The following is a 26,975-nucleotide window of genomic DNA, read 5'->3' as shown; positions in this document are numbered from 1 at the left end:
CATACCATCATCATCACCGTCCCCCCCCCCACCATCATCATCACCATCAACCATCACCATCACCACCACCATCACCATTACCACCACCACCACTACCACCACCATCATCACCATTACCACCACCACCACCACCATCATCACCATCATTTTCACAGCCAGCCATTTTTTGGGGAAAACACTTTGAATCTGATTCCAGGCTAAGGGTTTACACATATTAACTCTTTCTATATAATATATTACATGCATTAGCTCTCTAACCCTTTACAACCATTATCTAAGAACTGTATTCCTATTTTACAAATACTCACTGAGACAGAGAGTTAAAGTTCAAAAGTCCATAACAGGCACAATACAGGAGTGGTGGTCCATGCCTTTAATCCCAGCACTCAGAAGACAGAGACAGGCTGATCTCCGCGATTTTGAGGCCAGCCTTCTCTACGTAGCAAGTTCTAAGCTAGTCAGGGCTACCTAGTGAGAACCTGTCTCAAAAACAAACAAAAATAGCCCCCAGAAATCTTTAACAACAATGTAAACTGAATGTGGTGATAGAGAGCAGCAATCCCAGCACTCAGGAAGTGCAGGAAGGAAGATCAGGAATTCCTTGGCTACAAAGTATGTTTGATGCCAGCTTGGGTTACATGAGACCCTGTTTCAAAAACATAAACAAACTAAGAAGGGCTAAAGAGATAGCTCAGTGGGTAAAGTGTTTGCTGTGTAGGCATGGGGACCTGAGTTAAACTCCTCAGACCCTACATAAAAGCTAGGCATGGCTACATGTATGTATAACCCCAGCACGTGAGAGTCAGAGACAGGAGGATCCCTGGCCAGTCTGCTAGACCAGCCAGTCTAGCAGAAATGGTGAGTTCCAGGTTCAGTGAGAAACTCTGCCTCAAAATAAGGTGGACAGTGATAGAGGACACTATGTCCAGCGTGGCAGGGGTTCAGAGAGCCCCCAAAGAGGGACGGTGCAGCATGAGAGAAAGATAACTCTTAATTAGAATGTCAAGGGCTGGGAACCAGGAGGGTCTTTGCTGAGGGACCCTCCTGTTCCACTGTATATTTACTGCTTTAATTTTGTGTAAATATGGCAAACAATGTGGCTTTTACTCAGCGTAGTCAGTCTTGAGAAAATTTCCTCAAAACTTCTAGGTACGTTATTTTGAAGCACAGACTCTGTTTACTACAAGGAAAACTAGCCACACATAACAGGGCACTGTGACCAGGGTCAGAGTGTTATTTCCTTGTATAATTTGGGGTGCAATCACCGCATCCCTCTGCCTGCCCCAGCACGCATGCCTATGCGGCTTTTGCCATATAATTATTCTTGACCAGAGGCACAGTCGCACATGGTCAAGCATGCTTTCAATAGAGTTTAGGTAAAGCAATGTCCCCAACAGAGGAAGGACATCAACCTCTGGCCTCCACACATACACAGACAAGTGAGTGCATGCACACACATGAATACACACCACACACATACACAGCCCTCCAAACGGAAACGCTCTCAACAGTGACACAGCCAGGGTGTTGACTCTATCTACTGGACTTTGGATGTCTAGCCCCCAAGAAAACATGAGCTGGGGCAAAGCCTTGGTTGGATTGAGCAGTTCTTCAGCTGAGGTTCTAGTGGAGACACGAGGGGAGATGAGTGAGGCTTTAACACCCTTTCAGCCCCTCCTGGGCTGGCCTCTGAACTAGCTAACAGACAAGTAGTTCCCTCTGAGAAACCCCAGGAGAAGGGCTCCAAGTCTGGCAGACGCCACAGGCTTTCCATGGGCTTACCTGAATGGAAGACCAGTGGCAGTAGTGATTTCCAGTTCTGCTATCGGGAAATCCGGTTCATGCCCCTTCTGCCGCATCAATTTTTGATCTTAGGCCAAAGCATGGCCTTTAAGTGTCTCCTGAGAGGGAAACTGACATTCATATCAAAGGGTATGTCCTGGCTGGGGTGAGAACCTGAGCAGAGCAGTCCTGGGACAGCATGGCCACTGTCTCCTCCACCTGACAGGCTCCCTTCCCTGTCTATCAAAGTCTTTGTCAGTCAGTCCCAGGAACCACTATGCAAATTCCATGTGGACACATGAGGACACCATGCTTGTGCATGAATAACCCCAGCTCAGGGAACGAGCCTGGGGAATGCACAGCTGCTAGGATGGCCTAAGGTGGGAGTGTCCTCCATCAGTCATGAGGAGAGAGCATAGGGTTCTCTATGCTAAGTGCCCCACCTCGTGATAACCATGTTGTCAACCTGACAGACTCTAGAATCACCCAGGAGACAAATCTCTGGGGATGCCTCTGACTGAGTCTCTAGATTGGGTTAATTGGGGAGGGAGGTCCCACCCTATATGTGGGTGGCACGGAGGGGCGAGGGTTCTGGGATAAATGAAAAGGAAAAAGTAAGTTAGCTGAGTACCAGCACTCATCTCCCCTGCTTCCTGACCGTGGACACAATGAGATCAGCACGGAGGGGCGAGGGTTCTGGGATAAATGAAAAGGAAAAAGTAAGTTAGCACTCATCTCCCCTGCTTCCTGACCGTGGACACAATGAGATCGGCTGCCTAAGCCCCTATTACTGTGCCTTTTCCACCATGAGGAATTGTATGCCCTAGAACTGTGATCCAAAGCAAAACCTTCTTAAGTATAACTTCCTGTCAGGTGTTTGGTCAAAGCATTGAAAAGTAACTAATATATGCCTTCTATAGTGACTTTGGTAAATCCTGCTTCATGTAGTAACAATTACAAAGACTGAGATAGTGTGTGTCAATTTCCTAGCATTGTGCCTGACTGTAGGAGGGGCCTAGGCATTATCCCATTGCCCTGGTCAAAGGGCTGAAGTGTTCCAGGTATCAGCTGATGATACAAAGTAACAGTGACTTTGAGCAGGCAGCTTCGGAAGACCAGAACCTCTGCTCAGAAACACTCAGAAATCTCACTGTGCTGCTGTGACTTGAATGTACAATGTCCTCCATAAGTGCATGTGTTTGAACACTTGGTTCCCGGTTGGTGGCAGAGTTTTAGAAGATTACTGAACTTAGGAGGTGGCGCCTCACTGGAGGAGGCGGGTCTCTGGGGAGTGGACCTTGAAGTTTTAGAGCCTGGCCGCACTTTCTGTTCACACTGCTGCTTTCTCATCGCAGATGCAACTCCACCATGTTCCTGCTGCCATCCTTCATGGCCATGATGGACCACATCCCTTTTGAAATGGAGTCAAAATAAGTCCCTCTTCCCTTGAGTTGCTTTTGGTAGGTATTTTGTCACAGCAATGAGAAAGTAACTTGTGTTCAGGGCATTCCCTCTCCTCCGGAAACCTCCATAGATCATTCCAGTCAACAGCAACCTTTCGTGTCTCTGTGCATGCCCAGCAATATTTCCTACCCACCACGACCTAGGTCCTCCTCCCAAAGGGATAGTGAACTCCCTGTGCAGGCACCTACACACAGGTGCATATACACAGACACATACATACATACATAATTCAAATAAAATAAATCTTGAAAAAAATGTATGTATCTGATCCCCTTAAAAATCACATGGAAGTCCCTCAAAAGATTGAATAAAGAGTCACCACATGACCCAGGAATTCCACTCTTGGGGGTATGCCACCCAGAAACTCAAATCTCCACAGCACATCGTTCCTAAATCACCCCAAAGCGGAAACAGCTCTGATGGCCACTGGTAAGAAATGAATAAAAAGAAACACTCAAAGGATGACTGTTGCTGTGCTAGAGATCACTCTTGAGAGCATGGTGAAGGAAGTCAGTCCCAAAGGTGGTACACTTTGCATCTCCATTTAAATGAGGTGTTCAGGGACTGGAGAGATGGCTCAGTGGTTAAGAATACTGGCTACCCTTGCAGAGGACCTGGGTTTGGTTCCCAGTACCCACATGGCAGCTAACAACCATTTGTAACTCCGGTTCAAGGGGATCTTATGCCATCTTCTGACCTCTGAGGGCATTGCACATAGGTGCACTTACATCCAGGCAATGCACTCATACACACAAAATAAAAATAATAAAATATTAAATGAGGTGTTAGTAATCTACAGGGGTCAGGAGGAAGCTTTTAATAGGTGGAGGGTTTCTTTTGGGGGTGATGAAGATATTCTGGAGTGTTGACAATTGTACAACACCGTGAAAGTACTACAAACTCCTGTGTTGTGCACTTTAAGAGTCAATACAGGGTTGCACAAATTTGTCTCTGTCTGCATTTGGAGTAAGGAAGGGTGGGTGAAGTCATAAGATCAGGGCCCTAACATGGTAAGACTGCTGTTCTATAAGAGACATCAGGGCAGGAGAGATGGCTCAGTGGTTAAGAGCACTGGCTGCTCTTGCAGAGGCCCCGGGTCCGGTTCCTAGCACCCACATGCTGTCTTTATTGCCCTCTTCTGGCTTCCAAGGACATGGCACACATGTCAGGTGTGCATACATTCAGGCAAAACATGTATACTCATAAAATAATAAGTAAAAAAGAAACAGCAGAGAGCTTGTGCAATGATCCCACCTCCTGCTTCTGCACAGAAGAAAAGCTATGTGTAAAAGAAGAAAGAAAAGCTGTGCGTGGCCGCAGTCAGAGGCGGCCATGTGCAACCCAGGGAAGAGAACAGCTCTGCTTCTGCCTTGGTCTTGGAGTTCTTGTCTCCCTGCCCATAGAAAACTAAATTTTTCTTTTTGAGCTAACCCAGGTTGTGGTATTTGGCTATGACACTCCGTTCAAATAGACCAGGACAAACTTGGGCTTCAAGTTAAAAGCATTTTAGGGCTGAGGGTGTAGTTCAGAGGTAGAGCTCATGCTTTAGTGTGCAGGAGACCTGGTTTGATTAATAGTGGAAAGTAATACAAATAAACGTGGCTGATAAAAGCTACGTAATTGATGTAGCTAAATTTCAAATATGTCTGCGGTTCCTGGTAGTCGAAGTTATAGAAGATGCCATCAGTTGTAGACTTATCAAAAGGGGAAACATCTGGACAGAGGAAGCAAGCTTTAAACATGTCCAAAGAAATGTATGGCGGGGCATGTTGGTGTTAGCAGTACTGGGAAATATTGAATTAATGAGTCAGGCAAGGCAGGCGGTGTTTTTTCCTGCAGAGAACATGGAGCAGCTCATTGTGTGATGTTAAAGAGGAATGCTGCCAGGCTTTCACCCAGAAGCCTGTGGGCTGGCTGAGGGCAACATTTCTGAGAGAGAGTTGGAGGCTGTGGGGAGGCGGGGGTGTGGGTTAGGGGCGGAGACCTTGATCTTGAGAGCTCGTTTCATCCTGTCTGATCTCTCTGGCAGCAGCATCCCTGGTCGTGCCACCTACTTCACGTTTCTTTGGGTAGCACGGAGTTTGGCTGCCTTTCCTAGCATCCTATGACTCTGGCAAGCCTAGTGAGTTTTGGAAAAACAGGAGAGGACTCATTTCTGCACTGCCCTGCCAATCAGCTTCCCAAATCAATGCAAAGATGCCCAAGTTGGAGCGTTTACCATCCCAAGCTTCTAGATTCTTTTCTAGAGTTCCAAGAACCAAAATTAATGGAGAGATAGAACTTCTTATCCCAGACTCCACGCTTTGACTTATTTTAGCAAAAATAGAAATCTATTTGGTTTAAATCCAGTTTCAAGGAAAAAAAAATAAATCAACAAACCCCTCTGTAATTTAGCTATTTTAGTCCTGGTACACCAGAGGGCGCTGCTGCACCACGGGGAACTGCAGAGGTCTTCCCTCGCACTGCTGACTGGGGAGTCCAGCTGCTCAGGCACAGATCAAATTTTCAGTGACACTCTTAAGCCTTCAGACCTGAGAACTTAATGCAGTGTCATTCAAAGACCCAAAGCCAGCAGTTTCCGACAAAGCCCACTAGAATGAGAGGTGTGGCCCTGAGCTAACAGCGAACCCTCTGCAATCAGGTCCTGCCCGTAATCCTCCCTTGATATGCCTAAGGTTCAACTGACCCCGGCCTGGCCCTCTTAACTTCTCTACCCTGCACTGGAGGCCACGTGAAGGAGGAGGGCTGTGGAGGATGCCACCAGGACTACTGCACTCCTCCACTCTCTGGGAAGAGGCTCCAAGAGTCCCTTTGAAGCACGTGTGCCTCTGGAGCTGCAGATCTTGTTCTGCAGAACTTGAGGCAGCAGAGGCTAGGGCTGGGGAGATGCCTCATGGGCAAGCATGAGGACCCGAGTTCCATTCCCAGCACCCACCTAGAGGAGCTGGGCATTGTGGTACAGGCCCGTAATCAGTGTTGGGGTGGAAGATCCCTGGGGCTTGTTGGTCAGCCAGTTTAGACCCCCAGAGCTCCAAGTTCAGTGAAAGGCTGTGTCTCAAGGTGGAGGGGCGGCAGGTTGGTCACACATGCACTATAGCATGCCTGTACCGTCCCCTTATGTACAAAATAAATTTACAATATTAAATTTTTTTAATAGGGTAGAAAAATAATTGAGAATTGAGAAAGACACCTGATCCTCTGGCCTTCACATGCCTACACACCTGCACGCTACTGCATATGCACATACAAACACATGCACACACATAATATAAACAAACAAACAAACAAATAGGAGACCGGAGGGTGTGACTGGCTGACACAGGCCCCACGTTGTTCCCAACTTCTTAAAGGGGCTGCTCTGGTTTCCCATTCAGAGTTTCCTTCAGGTCCCTCCTCTGGGTCTCACATCACTCTGCTTTCTACACAAATTCCTCTACCCTCTACAGGATATATAGATTATTATAATTATAATATTATTATATATAATATTATTATAATATATTGCATATATTTATATAATGGTGAGTTTCGTTTTGTTTTATTGAAACACGCTGCATAGCCTAGGCTGGCCTAAAACTTGTGATGCTCCTGCCTCTGCCTCCCTCCCAATAACAGGTATGCACAACATACCTGGTCCCACAGATGATCTCAAAGAAAGTCCTGCTCCTCTCCTTCACCCTTGCAGGACAGGGATCAGCCCCCACCTCCACCCCGTCACCAGGGCCTGCTGAAGAGAGTGCTATCTGCCAGGACCATGGGGCTCCAGTTTGCTCTCCCCATCTCCTCCTGTCCCTCCTCCCTCCTCAGACATGAGGCTGGGCCCGTGGCAAGGGGCCTTTCACCAATAATTAAAGGAACGGAATTTGGATAATTCTACCTTGGCAACCTGACAGAGGGTGTGCATGTCTTTGGCTGGAAGCACACACATTGCCAAAGCTAATGAGTCATGGGCTCTTGAGCAATGAGAATCACCTAACCAAATGCAAGAAAGATCGTTAGACTTCTATTAAGGGGACACAATTAACAGTTACACTGGGACAAATGGGATAAACTGGGACAGTTCTGGGCAAACCTGAAGGTCACACTAGAGGTTATAGGACTTGGTCTTGATTGTGCTGGGTTGCCCCATCTCACCTCCTCTCACCATATGGGGGACTCAGAAAGAGTACTGGGGGAGCTCTCTCTCCATGACCTGGACAGACTTCCATGAAGCTCACTTTACTTTCTCCCCAGAAAAGCTGAAGAGGACCCAGGGCCTCCCCATCTAGGGACTGATGGCTGGCCTTCTGCAGTTACTCCCTAGCAGTAGGACTGTTATCAGAGCAGCACAGCCGTCCCACACAAAGCTCACATGCCCTGGGTGTGGGCTCAGGCCAGAGCAGATCTTCCCAGGTGGGTAGAGTTCCTCCCACGTAGCAATTGTCTTTCTGTCCCCTCCTGTGTATCTGCTACACCAACTACCCTGCGTCCCATCCACCACCAGGCAGAAGCCTTTTGCCTTCATAGCCCAGATCAAAGCCTTTGCATCCCCAGGCTGTCCCTCCTCCAGGACTCCCTGTCCCAAGTCCCTTGCTCCTGAGAATCTCTCAGCTCTTTCCTGGCTACTTTGTCCCAGTTCGAGCTCTCGTTCTTCAGCTGCCTTTCAGGGCCAAGCACAGCTGGCTCCCATGAACCCTTGGCCTGTTGTGACTAGCTCAAGGGGCCTTGGTGGAATTTGGAGTCATAGCCCAGTGTCTCCCTCCTTCTTGACCTTTCAAAGGGCTGGAGGGGGAAGTGTTGTGCCTCAGAGTTCCTTCCTACCTAGTATGAAGGCCACCACATAGTTGGAGATCTGGCCCATGCCCACGATGACAAATAGCACAGTGAACATCTCCCAGTTGATGGAGAAAATCTGCACGAAGCTGAATCCAGTCTGCACAGCCATGGTTGCAAAGAGAATGTTCTTCCTGCCAAACCTATACAACACAGCAGAACACAAAACATGAGGTGGCAATCAGCGTATGCTGCAGCTCTGAGTCTGGCATCACTGGAAACTGTTTTTTCTCAGGGCTCAGATTATTTTTCTCCCTGTCACATCCTGTCAGCTTCCTCCCTGGTGAGGCCTCCTGCACCCATCTGCCCAGGAGGAACCTTCTGAGATTCCAAGCCCTGCCTCTGGAAAGTACTGAGCATCTGCCATGTGGTCAAATCTGCTCTTTAGAAGGAGCCACAGGAGGCTGGGGTTTGGTTGGTAGAATGTTTGCTTAGAGTGCATAAAGCTCTGGGTTTGAGCCCCAGCACTGGGTGAACTGGGTGTGGTAGTGAATATCTGCAAGTCCAGGGCTTGAGAGGAGGAGGCAGGAGGATCAGAAGTTCAAGGTCATCCTCAGCTACATAGGGAGGCCAACATGGGCTACAGGAGACCTTGTCTCAAAAAATGAAATAAAAATCTACATGTGGTGGTGCACATGTAGATTTAATCCCAGCACTTGGGAGGCAGAAGCAGGTAGATCTCTGTGAGATCGAGGCCAGCCAGGTCTACATAGTGAGTTCCAGGATGGCTGTGGCTACAGGGAGAACCAGTCTCAAAAAGAATTTAAAAATAAAAATAAAATAAAAAAGGAGCCACCAGTAGAAGCTGCCACACCATTTCTGGAAAGTGGGTAAAGTTCAGACTGCAGATAATCCCTGTGTCAGCCACATGGGAACTCTGTAAATCTAGACCCTCCTTCTGTGGGTCTTAACCTCAGCTGAACTCGGAATCACCTGGAGTTTTTAAAATGACAGTTACTGACTTACAATAGCTCATCTTAGGACTTTTGACTTTACAGTGGTGTGAAAGTGCCTCACATTTAGTTAGAAACCCTGCTTTGAATTCTGTGCTGAACACATGCTCACCGTCACCCCCACCCCGCCACACAGGGATCTGCCCAGCTGAACAGCAGCAGTGAGCTGTACTTTTGGTCATGAGGGGAAATTTATTTAGTATTCTAGCTTCCTTTCGGTTGCTGTGATAAAAACGCTGATTAAAACCAACTTGGGAAGGAAAGAGTTTATTTGGTTTACAGGTCACAATCAGTCATTGAAGGAAGTCAAGGCAAGAGCTCAGGGCAGGAGCTTAAAGCATTCAGGAACTGCCGCTTACTGGCCTGCTCCCCTGGCTTGCTCAGCTACCTTTCTTATACACCCAGGCCCACCTGCCCAGGGATGGCATGGCCCACAGAGGGCTGGGCCCTCCCACATCAAGTAGCAATTAAGAAAATGCCCTACAGACATGACCACAGACCAAGCTGGTAGAGGAAATTCCTTACTAGAGGTTCCTCTTCCCAGGTGTGTCAAGATGACAACCAAGATTAGCATCACAGTTAACTAGTTAGTCAGGTAGATGGACAGGGGTCTTGTTAAGTGGGGATGCTGAGGTCAGGGTTGTATATTAGATTCATTTGGGAAAGGTTTGGTTAGGCAGGGTCTCGATATGTAGCCCAGGCCGACCTTGAACTTGCAATCCTTCTCTCCTACCCTAGTCTCCCAACAGCTAGCTTTCTTGTATTATTGACTCAGTGCCTTGAGCTCCCCCCCTTTTCTGTGTAGAAATCCCATGAATTTGGTCCTGTTTCAAGACTCTAGAAGCTGCACCCCAACTTTCTCCATTCAGTGAGTGTCCTTACCTGTCTGACAGCTGCCCAGACACGAAGGAGCCACAGAGAACGCCTACGAAGAAGAGGGAAGTGGTGAGGGGCGTCTTCCAGTCGTCCTCACACACCAGATTCCACTGCCAACAAGACAGCCGCATGAGCCCATCCATCCAGCAGGCCCTACCCCAGCCCCACTCCAGGGACCATCAGATGGATGCCAGGTACGTGATCTTCCCCTGTGCCAGCCTGTGCCATCTGTGCTGAGGGCATAGGCCTTGCAGCTCTGGGTTTGACTCATAGCCCTTGGCATGCCACCGTTCCCCACTGAGACACAGCTTCCCTTTCAAAGGGAGGTGGCAGCTTCTACCTGCTTACATTTTACATCAAGAAGGTCATGCCAAGACAGGTGACCCCTCAACCACAAAGCAGCATGAGGTAAAAGATGCCTTGACCCCTTGAGGCAGCCTCATACTGAGGGAAGAGATTTGAAAAGCCAGAAGAGCACTCAAAGGACATGGCCGGGGGGAAAATGCCACCTCCCTTGTTGCAAAGTACAAATGGTCCGAGTGCTATATGAGTTTATTTTCTAAGACGGCTCCTTTCAGAAGTGCTGAGCTTTCCAGGTGCGGCTTTTGGCCCACTCCAGGGACCATTGTGCTGGGCCCTACCCATCCCTCTCCAGGGCTCCCTGAGCTTCCACCCCTCTGCCCTCCTTCCCACCAGCTTTCCCAGCAGCACGGTCCCTCCCAGTCCTCAGGCCGTATGGGCTGCTATCTTCCTGACAAGTTTCTGCTGGTGAATCCATAAAACGAGTTTCAGCTAGAGTTTCGGTTCTCAGATTTTCTCTGAAGTCAATTCAACCAAGTCTCAAGGGAGGTTGCAGAGATTTCAAAGTGTGTGTTGACCTTTGTTCGTATATTTTGGACTCACTAGATGGGCTAGCCTAGGAGAAGGAACCTTGTTTCCAGCTCCCCGCCCAGCTCCCCTGGTGGGCATCCTATTATCAATAGCATTTGTAGAGCAATTCAGTTCTTCCTCACAGCTGTCCATAAAGTATGGTGGATTTAAATGAATTCACACATTAATTCCACACCTCATTCTTCAGGACAGAAACCATTTCTAGGGAAACAAATGAAAAGCGTAAACCAAAATGCTAAGGCAATCAGGGAAAAGTCAAGAGGAGGGAGGTTACAAAAACCATCAGGAGTCACACCAGCCTGTCCTGCCCAAGGGTCTGCATGTGGCCACTGGGCTTCCAAAGCTGGCCACCCTAGCAGCCCCACTCCAGAAGGGCCACGTGACCCATAATGATGGACTCCTGTAGAACCAAAGCTTCTCCAAGTCTTGAGACTCAAAAGAGTCTCCCCTGGACGATTCCTTCTACAAAAGGTCACCCTGAGTCACTCCTATCCTAGAGACCTAAGCAACAGACAGCAACTCTGCTGATCACTGGCTCGCAATGCTGGTGGGTGTCCAAGCACAGCTCTGCAGAGGAAAAATATGGGCCTGGAAGGCAGCTCTCTAACCCTCAGCTCTCTAACCATCCTCTCTAACCCAAGGATCCATCTGAGACCATTGAGGGTGGGGTTGCCTCACCTGGTGGTATGATGTGGATGTTCTTACCAAAACTCATGTTGAAATTTAATGCCTATTGTAAAGTATTGAGAGTAGAAATTCTTAATTCAGTGGCTGGAGAGATGGCTCAGTGGTTAAGAGCACTGGCTGCTCTTGCAGAGGATCTGGGTTTGAATCCTAGTACCCACATGGCAGCTAACAACCATCTCCAACTCCAGGGGATCGGACAGTCTTTTCTGGCTTCTGCAGGCATTGCATGCACGGGTGCATTTACATGCAGGAAAAAATAGTCATATGCATTAAGTAAAAATAAATAAAATTGAAAAGTTCTTAAGTCAGTGCTGGATGTGGTGGTGAACACCTTGAATCTCAGTCCTCAGGCAGCAGAGGCAGGCAGAGGCAGGCAGATCTCTGTGAGACTGAGGCAAGCCTGGTCTGCATTGTGACTTCTAGACAGGCTGGGACTTGGGAGGCCCTGTCAAAAAAGCAAACAAACAAAAAGACTTAAAAAAAATTCTAAATTCAATGATGGTGTTTGGAGGTGGGGGCTTTGGGAGGTGACCAAGGTTAAATGAAGCCATATGGGTGGGGCCCTAATCCAAGGGGACTGCAGCTTTATAAGAGGAGGAAAGGGCAAAGTTAGCGGGTTTCCTCTGTCTCACCGTGTTGCACCCTGTCCTTACCAAATACAGCCACCCAATCCTGACCTCAGCCTTTAAAACCTTGCATTGAACAAGTCTATTCTTTGCAATTGTATGTATGTGTTGTGAATGTGTATGGTGTGTGTATTGTGTGTGTGTGTGTGTATGTGTTGAATGCACCTGAGTGCGCAGGTATGTGTGTGTGTGTGTGTGTGTGTGTGTGTATGTGTTGAATGCACCTGAGTGCCCAGGTATGTGCACCCACACATGTGGAGGGCAGAGGAGAATATCAGGTGTCTTCTTCTATCACTCTCTGGCTAATTCACTCCTAGGATCCGTCTGTCTCTACCCTTCCCCCAATACTGGGATATTGGGGTTAACAGCACATGCAGCCACCCCACCTTTTTACAAGGGTGCTAGAGATTTGAACTCAGTCTTCAAGAGCACAGCAAGTGCTCTTACCCACTGAACCATCTCCCCAGCCCAAGCTTTCACTCTGTAAGTTACCAAAAAATGGGGCCAGTGAGATGGCCCAGAAGGTTGGGTTAACGCACTTGCTGGGTAAGCCTGGTCACCCGAGTTCAATGCCCAGAGCCTATGTAAAGGGGAGAACCGACCCCACAAAGTTGTCCTCTGACCTCCACATATGTAGTATATTGTACCCTTACCCCCCCTCTCTCTCTCTCACACACACACACACACAAATCATTTACAAAATAATTACTCAGAAATGAAAACAGACTAAGCTACTTGAGGTTCCTGGGTGGGCCCCAGGGGACAGGATGACAAACTCTATGACTGTCTAGGCAGAGTCCTATGCTTTGCCAGTCCCTGGACCAGAGGTGGTTGGCAAGATGTGCCTGAATGAATGGCTGCCTTCCTCTAAAATAACTGGTCAAAACTTGGAAAATCCTGACACAGAGAAATGAGCAATTGCATCTCCAAGGGCAGGACAAAATGAGTGTATCAAAGATGGCCTCCTAGACTTCTTCTGGGAAAGTGATGCCAGAAGACAGTTGCTCAGGACTAAGGGGTCAAAGGGCTCCGTCACAGCACCTGGATAGACTCAAGATCTTACTCAAGTAGCGGTGTTAACATTCGTCAGCCATCACCGTTCCAGCTGCAGCTGCGCAGCAAAGATCTCCCTCTCCTCTGTGTGTGTGTGTGTGTGTGTGTGTGTGTGTGTGTGTGTGTAGTTCTCGGTCAGGACTCTGATGGAGAGAGGTGAAGATAGGACTCGGAGACAGAGGGAAAGAGAAAGGCAGTCAGAGTGGAGCCAGACATTATGTGAGCAACAACAGTGTCAGCAATGTTTGTAGGCCCAGTGTGGCCAGACACGGGACCCCCAGTGTGGCCGAATACGGGACCCCCAGTGTGGCCGAATACGGGACCCCCAGTGTGGCCGGACATGGGACCCCCAGTGTGGCCGGACACGGGATCCCCCAGTGTGGCCGAGCACGGGATCCCCAGTGTGGCCGAGCACGGGACCCCCAGTGTGGCCGAACACGGGACCCCCAGTGTGGCCGAGCACGGGATCCCCAGTGTGGCCGAGCACGGGACCTCCAGTGTGGCCGGACACGGGACCCCCAGTGTGGCCGAGCACGGGACCTCCAGTGTGGCCGAGCACGGGACCCCCAGTGTGGCTGGACACGGGACCCCCAGTGTGGCTGAGCACGGCCGGACATGGGACCCCCAGTGTGGCCAAGCACGGGACCCCCAGTGTGGCCGAACACGGGACCCCCAGTGTGGCCGGACACGGGACCCCCAGTGTGGCTGAGCACGGCCGGACACGGGACCCCCAGTGTGGCCGAGCACGGGACCCCCAGTGTGGCCGAACACAGGACCCTCGGGTCGGCCGAGCCATTTGAAAATATGATTGGGTCACCAATTAAAAAAGGCTTTTAAGCATTAGCATTTAACATAAACTAATATTCTGTGATAATATTGAGAACAAAGCTGTTTGTTTATTTTTTCCTTCCTTCCTTCCTTCCTTCCTTCCTTCCATTTCCCCCTCCCTTTCTCTCTTTTTGTAATATGTGTGTGTGTGTGTGTGTGTGTGTGTGTGTGTGTGTAGGCCAGAGGATGACATCAAATGTGGCCAGCAAGCCCCAGGTATCCTCCTGATTCCCCCTCCCCAGGCTGCCATGCTGGGATGGCAAGCACACATCACCATGCTGGGCTTTTTAAAATGGGATCTGGGGATCAGACTACAGTCCTCATGCTTGTATGGAAAACACTTTACTGACCGAGCCATCTCTTTTTATTTTATTTTATTTTTTTTTATTTTATGTGTATGTATAAGTATTCCCTGCATGTAGATAAGTGCAATGCCCACAGAGGTCAGAAGAGGCTGTCGGATCCCCTGGGACTGCAGTTATGGACAGTTGTTAGCTGCCATGTGGGTGCTGGGATTCTTGTCCTTCTGCAAGAACAGCCAATGTTCTTAACCTCTGAGCCATCTCTCCAGCCCCTGACTGAGCCATTTCCTCAGCCCCTTTAAATCAAGAATTTCCAGCCAGGCATGGTGATTGTAAGCCTATAATCCCAATATTTGGAAGGCTGAGGCAGGAAGATAAAGAGTTTGAGGCCAGTCTGAGCTATGCAGAGCAAGACCTTGTCTCAGTACATTTTGTGTTTGAAAAAAGGAAAAGGAATTTCAAAGCACCAAAAGCAGAGCCCTGAGAGCAAGTGTGGGTTTTGTGTGGCTGGACAAATCACATGCCGCATGACGCTGGCCTGGGTAGAGGGCCAAGCCTGATCTCTTTGGAGAGAACCAGGGGTGCTGGAAAGGGTAAGATAGGGCCATCTTCCCATAACTCTCCTTCCTAGAGGCCCAGAAGCCATGGTTATGTGTCTCTCCCTGTGCCCAACAAGGTGCTGAGCCATGAGTTTGCAGTGGTCCTGGGCCCATAAACAGTGCTGGCTGCCTTTGGAGGCCATGGCGAAGGTGGTTAGATGTCATGGCTGGCTGTGCTTGCCTCAAGCATTCTCCCTTGGAAGGCTTTTGTGCCTGTGGAGTCTGGTTGGAAAGCTATAAGGAACTTGGACTGGCAGAGTTCTAGCTGGGGCTAGTCCCGTTAATCAAATGACAGAACAATGCCCTTTCCTCCAGAGGGCTGTTGCTACAGAAGCCAGGCCTTGACTGCCTTCCAGCCTCTTGGGACTTGAGGGGTGTGTCTTGGAGACCCCATTAGTGAGGGCACAGTGGTTAACAGTGTCATGATAGATCCATTAGAAGACCATGTTTTCCTTGGTAGGATAAAACTGTATCCCACATGTGGGCTCCTACATGTACACATAAACATATTATAACTAGAAGATCAGAGTTGAAGGGTAGATGTTCTGGAAAGGAGCTGGCTAGCACTGCTCTGGGGGTGTTCTTTTAAACCAAACACTAGAGGCTGGAGAGATGGCTCAGTGGTTAAGAGTACTGACTGATCTTGCCGAGGACCTGGGTGTGATTCTCAGCACTCACATGGTGCCTAGCAACCATTCACAACCCCAGTTCCAGGGGATCCGACGCCCTCTTCTGATCTCCACAGGTATTGCATGACATAGGTGCACTTATATACATGTAGGCAATACACTCCATACACATAAAATAAATAAAAATAATAAATAAAACACTAATATTTTTAAAACATAGGCTTCCCCTCACTTCTGGTGAAAGAGCAGAATGTGGCAACCAGCTGACTCAAGCTATGTAGGGAGGAATACTGGATGTGTACCCCTAGATTCTTGGGGGCCAAGACCAAGGTTTCTACAACAGAGCAGAGTGGACTATACATCTTTCAGTTCTGTTTTCAAGAGATAAAAATCCAAATCTCAAGGCATGAGGGACAGACTGGGGATGTAACTCAACAGCAGAGTGCTGTTCAATATGTTCATGGCCCTGGATTCATGCTTGGCCCTGCTGGGGGTGAAGGGAATGAGGAATAGGGGGTGGAAGGTCACTCTCAGCATAGGAGAATATACCTCCTAACAGTAACAGTAATAAGAATGACAACCATAGTATTTTTGTTTTTTGAGACAAGGTTTCATGTAGACCAGGCTGGCTTCAAACTTGCTGTATAGCTGTAGATGACTTGAACTTCTGATCCCTATCAATGCTGAGATTATAGATATGTGCCACCACACCCAGTCATGGAGTTCTTAAAGAGAGTGCTGTGTTATTTCATGGGCTTTCATTGTTGTGCCATGGGATGGATAGTATTTTTATTATCATACCATAAATGAGTAAATGAAAGAATTGGGCAATGAAGGGACTGTCTGAATTCTCTCAGTGGACTAAAGAATTAATCAGTGGTTCAGCTGACATTGAGTGCCTGACCGGGCCGGGCCCTGTGTTGGGCATTGGACATGGTTCTTGCCTTCATAAAACTCAAGGTCGAACATACCTCGCAGGACAAAACATGAGTGCACGTGTGAATGCATGAGCCCAGCACTCCTGGTAGGCAGGCTTTGCCATGAGCTACTTTACCCTTGCTCTCTAGCTAGAGAGAAGAAAGAAGGCTCCCTCCCTTCTTGTCCTTCATCAGAAAGATGATGCTCTAAAGCCTGAACAATTAGTACAATTCTAGTGTAGTTGATGCATAAGGACACCAGACTAGGAATATGGTGGATGTTCAACAAACTGTTCATGAATGAATGTTGAACACTTCGGAGTAACAGAAAACGGCTTTAGAAAAAGTGTGGTTCTGGAGTTTGGGAGTCTTATGCACTGTACCATGTAAGACACCCTTAACTTTGAACTTGCCAGATAGTCCAAGTCTGGCAGTTCCAGCTTGTACCAAAGTCATAAAAACGGACCATAAAGATAAGTTCTGTGCAAAACTGAAAGCTCTAGAAGAGAGTTTGATGGTCAGCAAAGAGCAGAGATCAACTTGAGAGTCCTCCCCCATCACTCTCCACCTTAGTTTCTGAGACAGGATCTCTCACTGACCCTGGAGCTAGCTGTATAAGCTAGACTGGCTGACCAGTAAACCTCAGGACCCACCTGTTTCCACACCCAGCACTGGGATTATAGGTACATGCCACCACATCCAGCTTTTATGTGAGTGCTGGGGATTCAAACTCGGGTCCTTAATGTCGCATGGTGGGTACGTTACTGACTGAGCCATATCCCCAGTGTCCCCACTCCTTTACTGATAGAGAAGCAATGACAGTCCTTCTGGGGTTGTTATACACATTGGACAGGAAGCCCAAGGGTGGGTTTCCTTCAATGGTAGTTCCTGCTCAGCTAATGCAGACCTTTGTGCTAAGCAAAGCCATGACTTAAGAGGGCAAAGCATTTTACACTTGAACCTGACGAGGGGAAAGACATTCTTAGAAATAAGGATTCTTCCATTCAATTATGAAAAAACTAGAAAAGCTCTTACCACAAGGTATAAAATCCTTTTATAAACAGATTTTCATACCAGGGATGACTGAGAATAAACAAATTAGCATCGGTCCATTTAAGAATGAAAAATGGGTCTCTATAGTGTCCTCTTAGAATTATTGTTCATTGCAGGGGAAAAGCAAGGATTAATAGTTAATAACAGAATATACATCCACCCCGCTCCTTCTTTACAACTTGGCTGTGACTTAAGGCAGGAAATTTCTTGACCATCTGCAAAATAAACAAACAGAAACAATGAAAACAACCCTGAGTATTCAATTCTTTTGTTTATGACAACTTTATTGAGATATAGTTTAGATAACATAGAGATCACTCTTGTGATGCACACAGGTCAACAGTTTTTAATGTATTCACAGAGCTGTGTGATCAGCAGCAGTGTCTTCTAATTTTTTAACCTTTGTGTGCATGTGTATGTACATATGTGTATGTACATGCATGTGTATATGTGTGTGAGGGTGTGTGTGTGCATATGTAGGTGTGTATTTGCCACAGCTTTGCTATGGTGGTCAGAGGTGAACCTTGGTTCAGGCCTTGCCTTTGTTGAGGAGGGTCTTTGTTTGAGGACCTTTGTTGAGGCAGGGCTTTGTTTGAGGGCCTTGTTTGAGGCAGGTCTTTGTTTGAGGTCCTTTGTTGAGGCAGGGCTTTGTTTGAGGGCCTTGTTTGAGGCAGGTCTTTGTTTGAGGTCCTTTGTTGAGGCAGGGCTTTGTTTGAGGGCCTTGTTTGAGGCAGGTCTTTGTTTGAGGTCCTTTGTTGAGGCAGGGCTTTGTTTGAGGGCCTTGTTTGAGGCAGGTCTTTGTTTGAGGTCCTTTGTTGAGGCAGGGCTTTGTTTGAGGGCCTTGTTTGAGGCAGGTCTTTGTTTGAGGTCCTTTGTTGAGGCAGGGCTTTGTTTGAGGGCCTTGTTTGAGGCAGGTCTTTGTTTGAGGTCCTTTGTTGAGGCAGGGCTTTGTTTGAGGGCCTTGTTTGAGGCAGGTCTTTGTTTGAGGTCCTTTGTTGAGGCAGGGCTTTGTTTGAGGGCCTTGTTTGAGGCAGGTCTTTGTTTGAGGTCCTTTGTTGAGGCAGGGCTTTGTTTGAGGGCCTTGTTTGAGGCAGGTCTTTGTTTGAGGTCCTTTGTTGAGGCAGGGCTTTGTTTGAGGGCCTTGTTTGAGGCAGGTCTTTGTTTGAGGTCCTTTGTTGAGGCAGGGCTTTGTTTGAGGGCCTTGTTTGAGGCAGGTCTTTGTTTGAGGTCCTTTGTTGAGGCAGGGCTTTGTTTGAGGGCCTTGTTTGAGGCAGGTCTTTGTTTGAGGTCCTTTGTTGAGGCAGGGCTTTGTTTGAGGGCCTTGTTTGAGGCAGGTCTTTGTTTGAGGTCCTTTGTTGAGGCAGGGCTTTGTTTGAGGGCCTTGTTTGAGGCAGGTCTTTGTTTGAGGTCCTTTGTTGAGGCAGGGCTTTGTTTGAGGGCCTTGTTTGAGGCAGGTCTTTGTTTGAGGTCCTTTGTTGAGGCAGGGCTTTGTTTGAGGGCCTTGTTTGAGGCAGGGTCTTTGTTTGAGGACCTTGTTTGAGGCAGGGTCTTTGCCGCTGTGTACACCAGGCTGACTGGCCCATGAGCTCCTGGGATTCTCCTGCCTCTACTTGCTGTCTCTCCACAGGAGCACAGGAATTACAGATGCAAGTTTCTGAGTCTGGCTTTACATAGGTTCTGGGGATCTGAACTTAGGTCTTGTGCAGTGAATGCCTTACCCACTGAGCCATCTCCCTAGCCCAGTATCTTCTAATTTTTAGATTTATCTCATCATCTTTGACTTGGATCTCAAGCCCATTAGCAGGCACGCCCTGTTCTCTCCTCCTCCAGACTAGGACAAGTCACATCTGTTCTCTGACTAGATAGAGTTCTTCAATGAGGATATGTCATGTAAACAGAATCATGCATTATAATCCGTGATTTGTTGGATTTTGTTTTGTTTTGCAGTGCTGGGATGGAATCAGGGTCTTGCACATGCTAGGCCAACACTCTGACACCAAAGCTCCATTCTCTACCCAATATGTGGTCTTTTGTTACAGGCTTTTTTCCACTCAGCATAATGTTTTCAAGGCTCATCCATGCCGTGAAAGCAGCCGTCAGTACTCCATTCCCATCCATAGTCGAGTTGCCGTAGTATCAATAGACCACATTTATTTATCTAAATGTACAGACATTGTACGGTCATCACTCTTAGGTTACTGTGAGTAATCCTGCCAGAAATATCCATATGTAAGATTTTGAATGGACATTTATTTTCATCTCTCTTAGGTATACATAGCAGTGTAATTGTTGGGTCACTCAATAAATCTATGGTTAGCATTTTGAGGAAGGAAGGTTTGAAGCTTTGGAAGGCTGGCATTCTACCCATTTTATGATCCTCCAGAAGTGAAGGAGGGTTTCAGTTCCTCCACATCCCTATTGGCACATTTCAGCGTGTCTCTTTAATTTTGACCATCCAAGTAGGTGATAAGAGGCTTTGACATCTAACGGCTCACAGTGTTGGATGTCTTTTTATTAAATCTGAAGATCGTTGGAGGCTACTGAGCTCCTGACCAAAAGTTTTCTGTGTCAAACAGAACCTGGAATGTCTGCCTTTTTGTTTAGAGCTTTGATTCCTATTACTGATGCCTTGGAGTTTTCAGAGTATGAATTTTGGGCATTTTTGGTGACATTTCAGAGTTCTTTGGCACTTCTCGGAAAACAGTGCATCCGAAGACGTATTCTTTCTGTTTGTATATTTGGGAAAGACCTTATTTCATATCTGTGTTTCTGTGTTTGTGCATGTGTACATGTATGTGCGTGTGCATGTTTGTGCACGTGTGCAATATCCACAGAGGACAGAAGAGGGTGTCTGTTTCCCTGGGGCTGGAGTTATAGGTAGTTGTAAACCACCCTAGGTGGGTGCTGGTAACTGAACCGTGGTCCTCTGCAAGAGCAGCAAGCACTCTTAACCACTGAACTATCCCTCCCTCCCTCCCTCCCTTCCTTCCTTCCTTCCTTCCTTTTTTTCTTTCTTTTTAAGATAGGGTCTCCTAGTAGCCGCAGCTGTCCTAGAATTGCCTCTGTAGAGCAGGCTGGCCTCGGACTCACAGAGATCTGCCTGCCTCTGAGTGCTGGGATTAAAAGCATGTGCCACCAAGCCTTTATTTCATTTTTGGAAGACTGTTTTGCTGGATATAAGATGCCTGAGTGACAGTTTTTCTTTCAGCAGTTAGAGTATATCACCCCCGCTGCCTTTTGTCTCTCGTTATTTAATAAGCATCAAAAGCTCATTATATCTGAGCTCCCTTGTATGTAACAAGCAACACTTTTTTTTTTTGCTACTTTCAGAATTTCCCATCTGTCTTTCAGTAGTTTGGCTAGATCATGCCAAGGTATGGATGTTTTGTGTGTGTTTATTCTATTTGGAGTTTATTGAGTTTCTGACGTGTAATTAATGTTTTTCATCAAATTTGTACAATTTTTAGCCATCCTTTGTTTTTTTCTGATCCTTTCTCTCCGTCTCTCTCTAGTATTTCCATTGCACATATACTTTGTGCCTAAAGGGATTCCATATTTCTCTGAAGCACTCTTCGGTTTTTTCATTCCTTCGTTCTTTGAGTTGTATAATTTCCAATTTTCTATCTGCAAGTTTGCTGATTCTTTCTTCTACCTGTTCAAATCTTCCGCCAACACTGTCTCAGGAATTTTTATTTTCAGCTATTTTGTAATTTTACTCCAGAGTTTCTATTTACTTTTTAAAAATATATTTTTTTACCTGTATTCTGTGTTTGATGAGAATGGTCCCCATATCTTCTTCTATTTTTAAAATCACAATTTCTTTTAGTTCTTTGAGCATGTTGTAATGGTGGTTTGAAGTTTCCGTTTACTCTGACCAGCCCCCTTCCACAGAGCACAGGATGCCTCCTTTCCCTCTCCCTGCCGTGTATGAATCACACTTTCCTGTTTCTTTGCAGCTCTCATTATTTTTGTTAAACACTGGACACTTTACATATTGTAGGAACTCTAGGTATTGGCAACCCCACCCCATTTACCCCTATCTTTTTATTAGGCTGCCTGCATTTGCAAATATCACACCCTACTGCTGGACTCCATCAACTGCTGGATGATTGCTTTACTGTTTTTAACAATGCCTCTAAGCACAAAATGTCCCACATTCCAATCCAACTGAATTCAAGCCCTTGAATCAGATCTGTACACCTTTGTTTGGTGTGGAGCGTGTCTCTGTGTGTGTGTATGTGTGTGTGTGTGTGTATGTGTGTGCATGTGTATGTCTGTGTGTGAATGTTTGTGGAGGTGCATGTGTGGAAACCAGAGGTGGACGTCAGATGTCTCCTCTATTACTTTCCACTTTATTTTCTTGAGACAGGCAGGGTCTCTCACTAAACATGGAGCTCACTGATTGGCCAGACTGGCTGGCCAGGGAGCCTATGGAATCTTCCTGTCTCTGCCTCCCAACTCTGGGATTATTAGGGTATACCACCACAGATTTTTAACGTGGGTGCTAGAGAGCCAAACTCTGGTCCTTATGCTTGTGTAACAAACACTTTAACCCTGAGCCATCTCCCCAAGTCTTGTTCTTATATTTCTGATTGCAATATATGCGACAGATATGTCCATTTATAATAAAAATCCTTAAAAACTCAATTTAGTATGAAAAACTACAATTTTTCTAAGTCTAATAACAGCCTAGAATTTCCACATTATATAAAATATCCTGAAATCTTAAGTCAATGGTAATAATGTTCAATTAAGATGTATGATAAAAAAAAAGGCTGGAGATGTGGCTCAGTTGATAGAGTGCTTGCCTTAGCATGCATGAATCCCAGAACTCCAGACAGAGCTAGAGGTAGGAGGATCAGAAGGTCCAGGTTATTCTCAAATATAGCAAATTTGAGGTCAGGCCAGGATATATAAGACCCTGTTTCATAAAAAGTAAAATTTATAATAAGGAAATACATTATAACCATTCTACATGAGCATTAGGGGTTTAAACATCGACAAAGATTCTGATAAAATATAAAGTGATATTTAAGACCTTACTATCAAATGAAATAATATAAAACAGGTAAATATTTTGGAGTTTGCCATTTAATTCCTTCATTTAAAATTGAAGAAGCAAGGGCTGGCAGGATGGTTCAGTGGGTAAATGTGCTTACCACCAATCCTGACGACCTGAGCTTGATCCCTGGAACCTACATAACTCCTGCAAGTTGTCCTCTGAAGTCTACATGTTCACTGTGCTGGGCATGTGCGCGCACGCACACACACACACACACACACACACACACACACACACACAAAGTAAAAATAAATGTAAAAAAAAATTGAAAAAGCCAAAGCCCTGATAATTTCTTTCCTCCACTTTCAAAAAATATTTCTTTTTATGTGTGTGTTTTGCCTGCATGTATGCAAGTGTACCACTTGTTTGCCTGGTGCCCGTGGAGGCCTGAAGAAGGCATTGGATCCCCTGGAGCTGGAGTTATAGAGGGTTGTGAGTCACCATGTAGATGCTGGGAATCGAACCTGGGTTCTTCATGAGAGCAACAAGCACTCTCAGCCACTGAGTCATCTTTCCAGCCAGCCCTCTTTCCTTCATTTTTACAAGGCTGCATCATTTCCTGATGGAATAAAACCTTTTTTTGCTGATGTTTACCGCTAAACTGGGTCACCTCTAATTAGGATACTGGGAGGAGTTGTTTTGAGGTTTGCTCTGACTGCAGAAAGCTGCTCTCAGCTGGTTCTCTTTCTGGTGATGAGGTGCGCTGTGGGTTAGCTTGCTGTGCTAGGGTTGCCAGTCTCCTTTTGGTTACCACAAAATCACCCGTTTTCTAGAGAAATCTTAGGCTTCTTCTATACCTTTGCAGAAAACTTGAGCATGCTCCATTCTTTTGGAACACTGTTCACCCTGTGTAAGACCTTGAAGTCCCTGCTCAGGAGCAGTGGGCAGGGAAGGCGGCCCATTTCTCCCAGAGTGACACCTCCTCTTCATGAGTGGGACACTAGGTGTGGATGAGGCTTCAGGAGGTTTCGGCTTGCTTCTCCTGCATGGAACCTGTGACCCAGAAATGAGCAGGGGAAAGGGCAGTTGAGGCCCCAATATTCTTGACCCGTGGACTTTGTAGAGTGGAGACGGAACAGTAGTCTCTCACCTCCTGGTTGCTGTCACCAAGATTTTAGCCTCTGCAACCCAGAGCTCAGGGAGTGTGGGGATGGGGAGCAGCAAGCACTGGTTACCTCTTTCTCTCAGTGAGGCTCCCCACACTTTATGAGTGTGACCCCGGGGAACAAAATCTCTGTTTTCTTGGCCATATCCATCTTTCTGTGCTGAGGATAGAGGGGAGAGGGGGGTTGTGACTCTAGGAATATAGAGTCTCCGTGTTCATGCTAAGATAGTACAGTTTTTCTTCTTATTTTTAAAAAAAATTATTGAGTGTATGTGCGGGTGTAAATGTGTGTGTGATGTATGATGTGTGTGTGTATGATGTGTGTGTGATATGTGTGTATGTGTGTGATGTGTGTATGTGTATGTGTGTGTGTGATGTGTGTGTGATGTGTGTATGATGTGATGTGATGTGTGTATGTGATGTGTGTGTGTGATGTGATGTGATGTGTGTGTGTGTGATGTGTGTGTGTGGTACGTGCATGAGGAGGTCAGTGGACAGCTCTGTGGAGTTGTTTTTTACCTTCTACCTTTGTGTGGGATCCAGGGATTGAACTCGGGCCGTCATGTTTGCACAGCAAGTGCTTTTAGCCACTGAGTCATCTTGCCGGCCTCTAACGTAGCTTTTCTTAAATAAAAGTTTCTTCATGTGCTGTGTGCTCTTAGAACAATTTCCAAGTGTGTGTGTGTGTGTGTGTGTGTGAAACAACCAGTTTTGTCTGTTACACTGAGCAGCAGGCCTGTGGTGTGTATCACCATGCTATTTGGGAAGTTTGAGACTCTTATCATGTACTTATTGATTTGCAAATCTTCTGTAGAGAAGATTTTGTTCTTCAAAATGACCAACTTTTTATTCCTTTTGAAAAGTTGAGTTGTCCTTTGATTGCTGAATTGTAAGAGCTCTTTTGTCATTCTAGATAAAATCCTTTATCACATATATTTTTTATTATAATTTATTTTATTTTAAATTATGTGTATCTGTGTTTTGTGTAGTTATATGTACATAGTGCAGGTATGCTCAGAGGCCAGAAGAGGGTGTCAGATCTAATACCCTGGGGCTGGAGTTACAGGTGGTTATGAATCACCTAACGTAGGTACTGCTCTTTTGTCATTCTAGATAAAATCCTTTATCACATATATTTTTTATTATAATTTATTTTATTTTAAATTATGTGTATCTGTGTTTTGTGTAGTTATATGTACATAGTGCAGGTATGCTCAGAGGCCAGAAGAGGGTGTCAGATCTAATACCCTGGGGCTGGAGTTACAGGTGGTTATGAATCACCTAACGTAGGTACTAGGGACCAAACTTGGTCATCTCCAGGAGCAGCACATGTTCTTAACTACTGAGCCACCTCTCCAGCTCTTTATCACATACATGATTTTCAAATACTTTCTCCCATTTTCTTATTATTTTCTTGGCTATTTAATTTTTTTTTTTTTTGGTCTTTTTGAGACAAGGTCTCCCTGTAGCCCCAGCTGTCTTGGAACTCACTATGTAGACCAGGCTGGCCTTGAACTCACAGAGATCCATCTGCCTCTGCCTCCTGAGTGCTGGGATTAAAGGCGTGCGCCACCACGCTAGGCTTTTGGCTATTTAATTTCTGTTTTCTTTTATAAATAACTGAGACAGGAGACTGTTCAACCTAAAAATGTTTTTGGCTTTTTTTCTTCCTTTAGATTGGGGTAAAGAAAAAGCTACCATAGGTGGAGAGGAACTCAGTGGTTATGAGACTAGATCACAATTAAGGGGAGTTTGGGGCTGGGGTATAGCTCAATGATGCAACACCATCTAGTGTGCAACAGATCTGGGGCTCCATCACCAATGCCACAAAAAAAAAGAAAAAAGAAAAAAAGGAAAGAAGGAAGGATGGAAGGAGAGAGAGAGAGAGAGAGAGAGAGAGAGAGAGAGAGAGAGAGACCTGACTTGTGTAAAAGAGTAACATAATCTATAAAAATCTATAAGATCTTTCCAGGAAGTTCTCTGCCAGGGAGAACAGGTTGAAGCCCAGTACTGGAGGAGTTATCTTGTTGGAAAAGATTAATTTCATGGTTCTGGTAACCAGTCACTAACTCTATATGCAGCCATAAACACACATACAGGCTTTGTTTTCTTTTTGAGACAAGGTCTTATGTATTTCAGACTGACCTGGAACTAGCCATGTGGCAGAGAATAACCTTGAACTTCTGATTTTCCTGCCTTTACCGCACTACCCCCATGTTAGGCTACAGATGTGCACAACACACCTGGTTTATACAGTTCTGGGGATGGAACCTGGGGCTTTGCACATGTCAGGCAAGCACTCGAACACCTGAGCTACATTTCCAGCCTCATATGCAGGCTTTGTTTCCTCTTTTCTATAAACTACAATACTGCTGCAGGCAAGGTGGAAAGAAGCTTCTTTTCTCCCTCTGGTCCACAACTTTAAAGAAAACTTTTCTTTTACTGATGGTGGGTCTCCTAGATGTTGAGTTAGAGCAATGGACATGGGAAAGTCGTGAGGGTCTGGTAACAGCTGGGAGCAGTAAGTGTGAGAGGCAAGCAGGGCAGGGAGGGGGGTTGCGGAAAGGAGAAGAGGCCCTCTGGGACCTGGGTTACCACAGCTCTCCCAGGCTCTCCTGTGGGGCCATGAGCAAATGGAACAGAGTCTGTGTCAGCACCTGCTCTGAGGAGGTCTGCAGTGTGTCAGGGAAAGTCGTGAGGGTCTGGTAACAGCTGGGAGCAGTAAGTGTGAGAGGCAAGCAGGGCAGGGAGGGGGGTTGCGGAAAGGAGAAGAGGCCCTCTGGGACCTGGGTTACCACAGCTCTCCCAGGCTCTCCTGTGGGGCCATGAGCAAATGGAACAGAGTCTGTGTCAGCACCTGCTCTGAGGAGGTCTGCAGTGTGTCAGCACAAACCTGTCCTCAGGACTTCTGGCTTACTTATTTGTTTTCCCCTCCCTCCCTCCCTCCCTCCCTCCCTCTTTTTGCAGTCCTGGAGATGGTACAGGGTCTTGTACATGCTCACCAGGTACCCTGCCAGTGAGCTGCACCCCAGCTTATTTTTCAAGGCTAATTTCTGTAACTCTCAAGTCAGCTTGAGGAAGCCAGGGCAGAGTGCAAAGGGGTTCATCCCTATAGTCCCCTGGCAGTTGAGTACTTTCAGCTCTAGCTCCTTAAAGGGAAAAGAGGCATGTTTTTGAGCAGTGGTCCCAGCAGTTGTCCCCCATCCAGCCTCCTCCCTTCTGCCAATGGTGAGGGATGTACTACCACCTCCAGGTGATCAGCTTGGGATGTGTGCAGCTGATGGTGTGTGCAGTCTGTGATGCCCTTGGGCCATACTTGACCTTAAGTTCCCACCA

The 26,975-nt window shown here is 46.7% G+C and overlaps 1 protein-coding gene across 5 annotated transcripts in view; it reads right to left on the bottom strand.

Moving 5' to 3' along the window:
- The window catches only part of LOC115067028 (solute carrier family 22 member 4), a 66,482-nt gene that overhangs the window by 29,919 nt on the left and 9,588 nt on the right, over window positions 1-26,975 (bottom strand). For 2 of the 5 annotated variants that reach the window (XM_029554191.1, XM_029554192.1), the window contains exons 2-3: window positions 9,894-9,997; window positions 8,047-8,201 (exon numbers count right to left, since the gene is read on the bottom strand). The exons of 1 other annotated variant lie outside the window; for it this stretch is intronic. In XM_029554191.1, the coding sequence (XP_029410051.1) occupies window positions 8,047-8,201; window positions 9,894-9,997 (259 nt within the window). Of the gene's footprint in view, window positions 1-1,782; window positions 1,857-8,046; window positions 8,202-9,893; window positions 9,998-26,975 lie in introns of those variants that run through there. 2 more of the 5 variants (XM_029554193.1, XM_029554195.1) reach the window with 2 other exon arrangements.

Source organism: Nannospalax galili, unplaced genomic scaffold, assembly GCF_000622305.1.
Source record: "Nannospalax galili isolate Female #2095 unplaced genomic scaffold, S.galili_v1.0 scaffold424, whole genome shotgun sequence".
Lineage (NCBI taxonomy): Eukaryota > Metazoa > Chordata > Mammalia > Rodentia > Spalacidae > Nannospalax > Nannospalax galili.
This window is presented reverse-complemented; position numbering and strand designations above follow the sequence as displayed.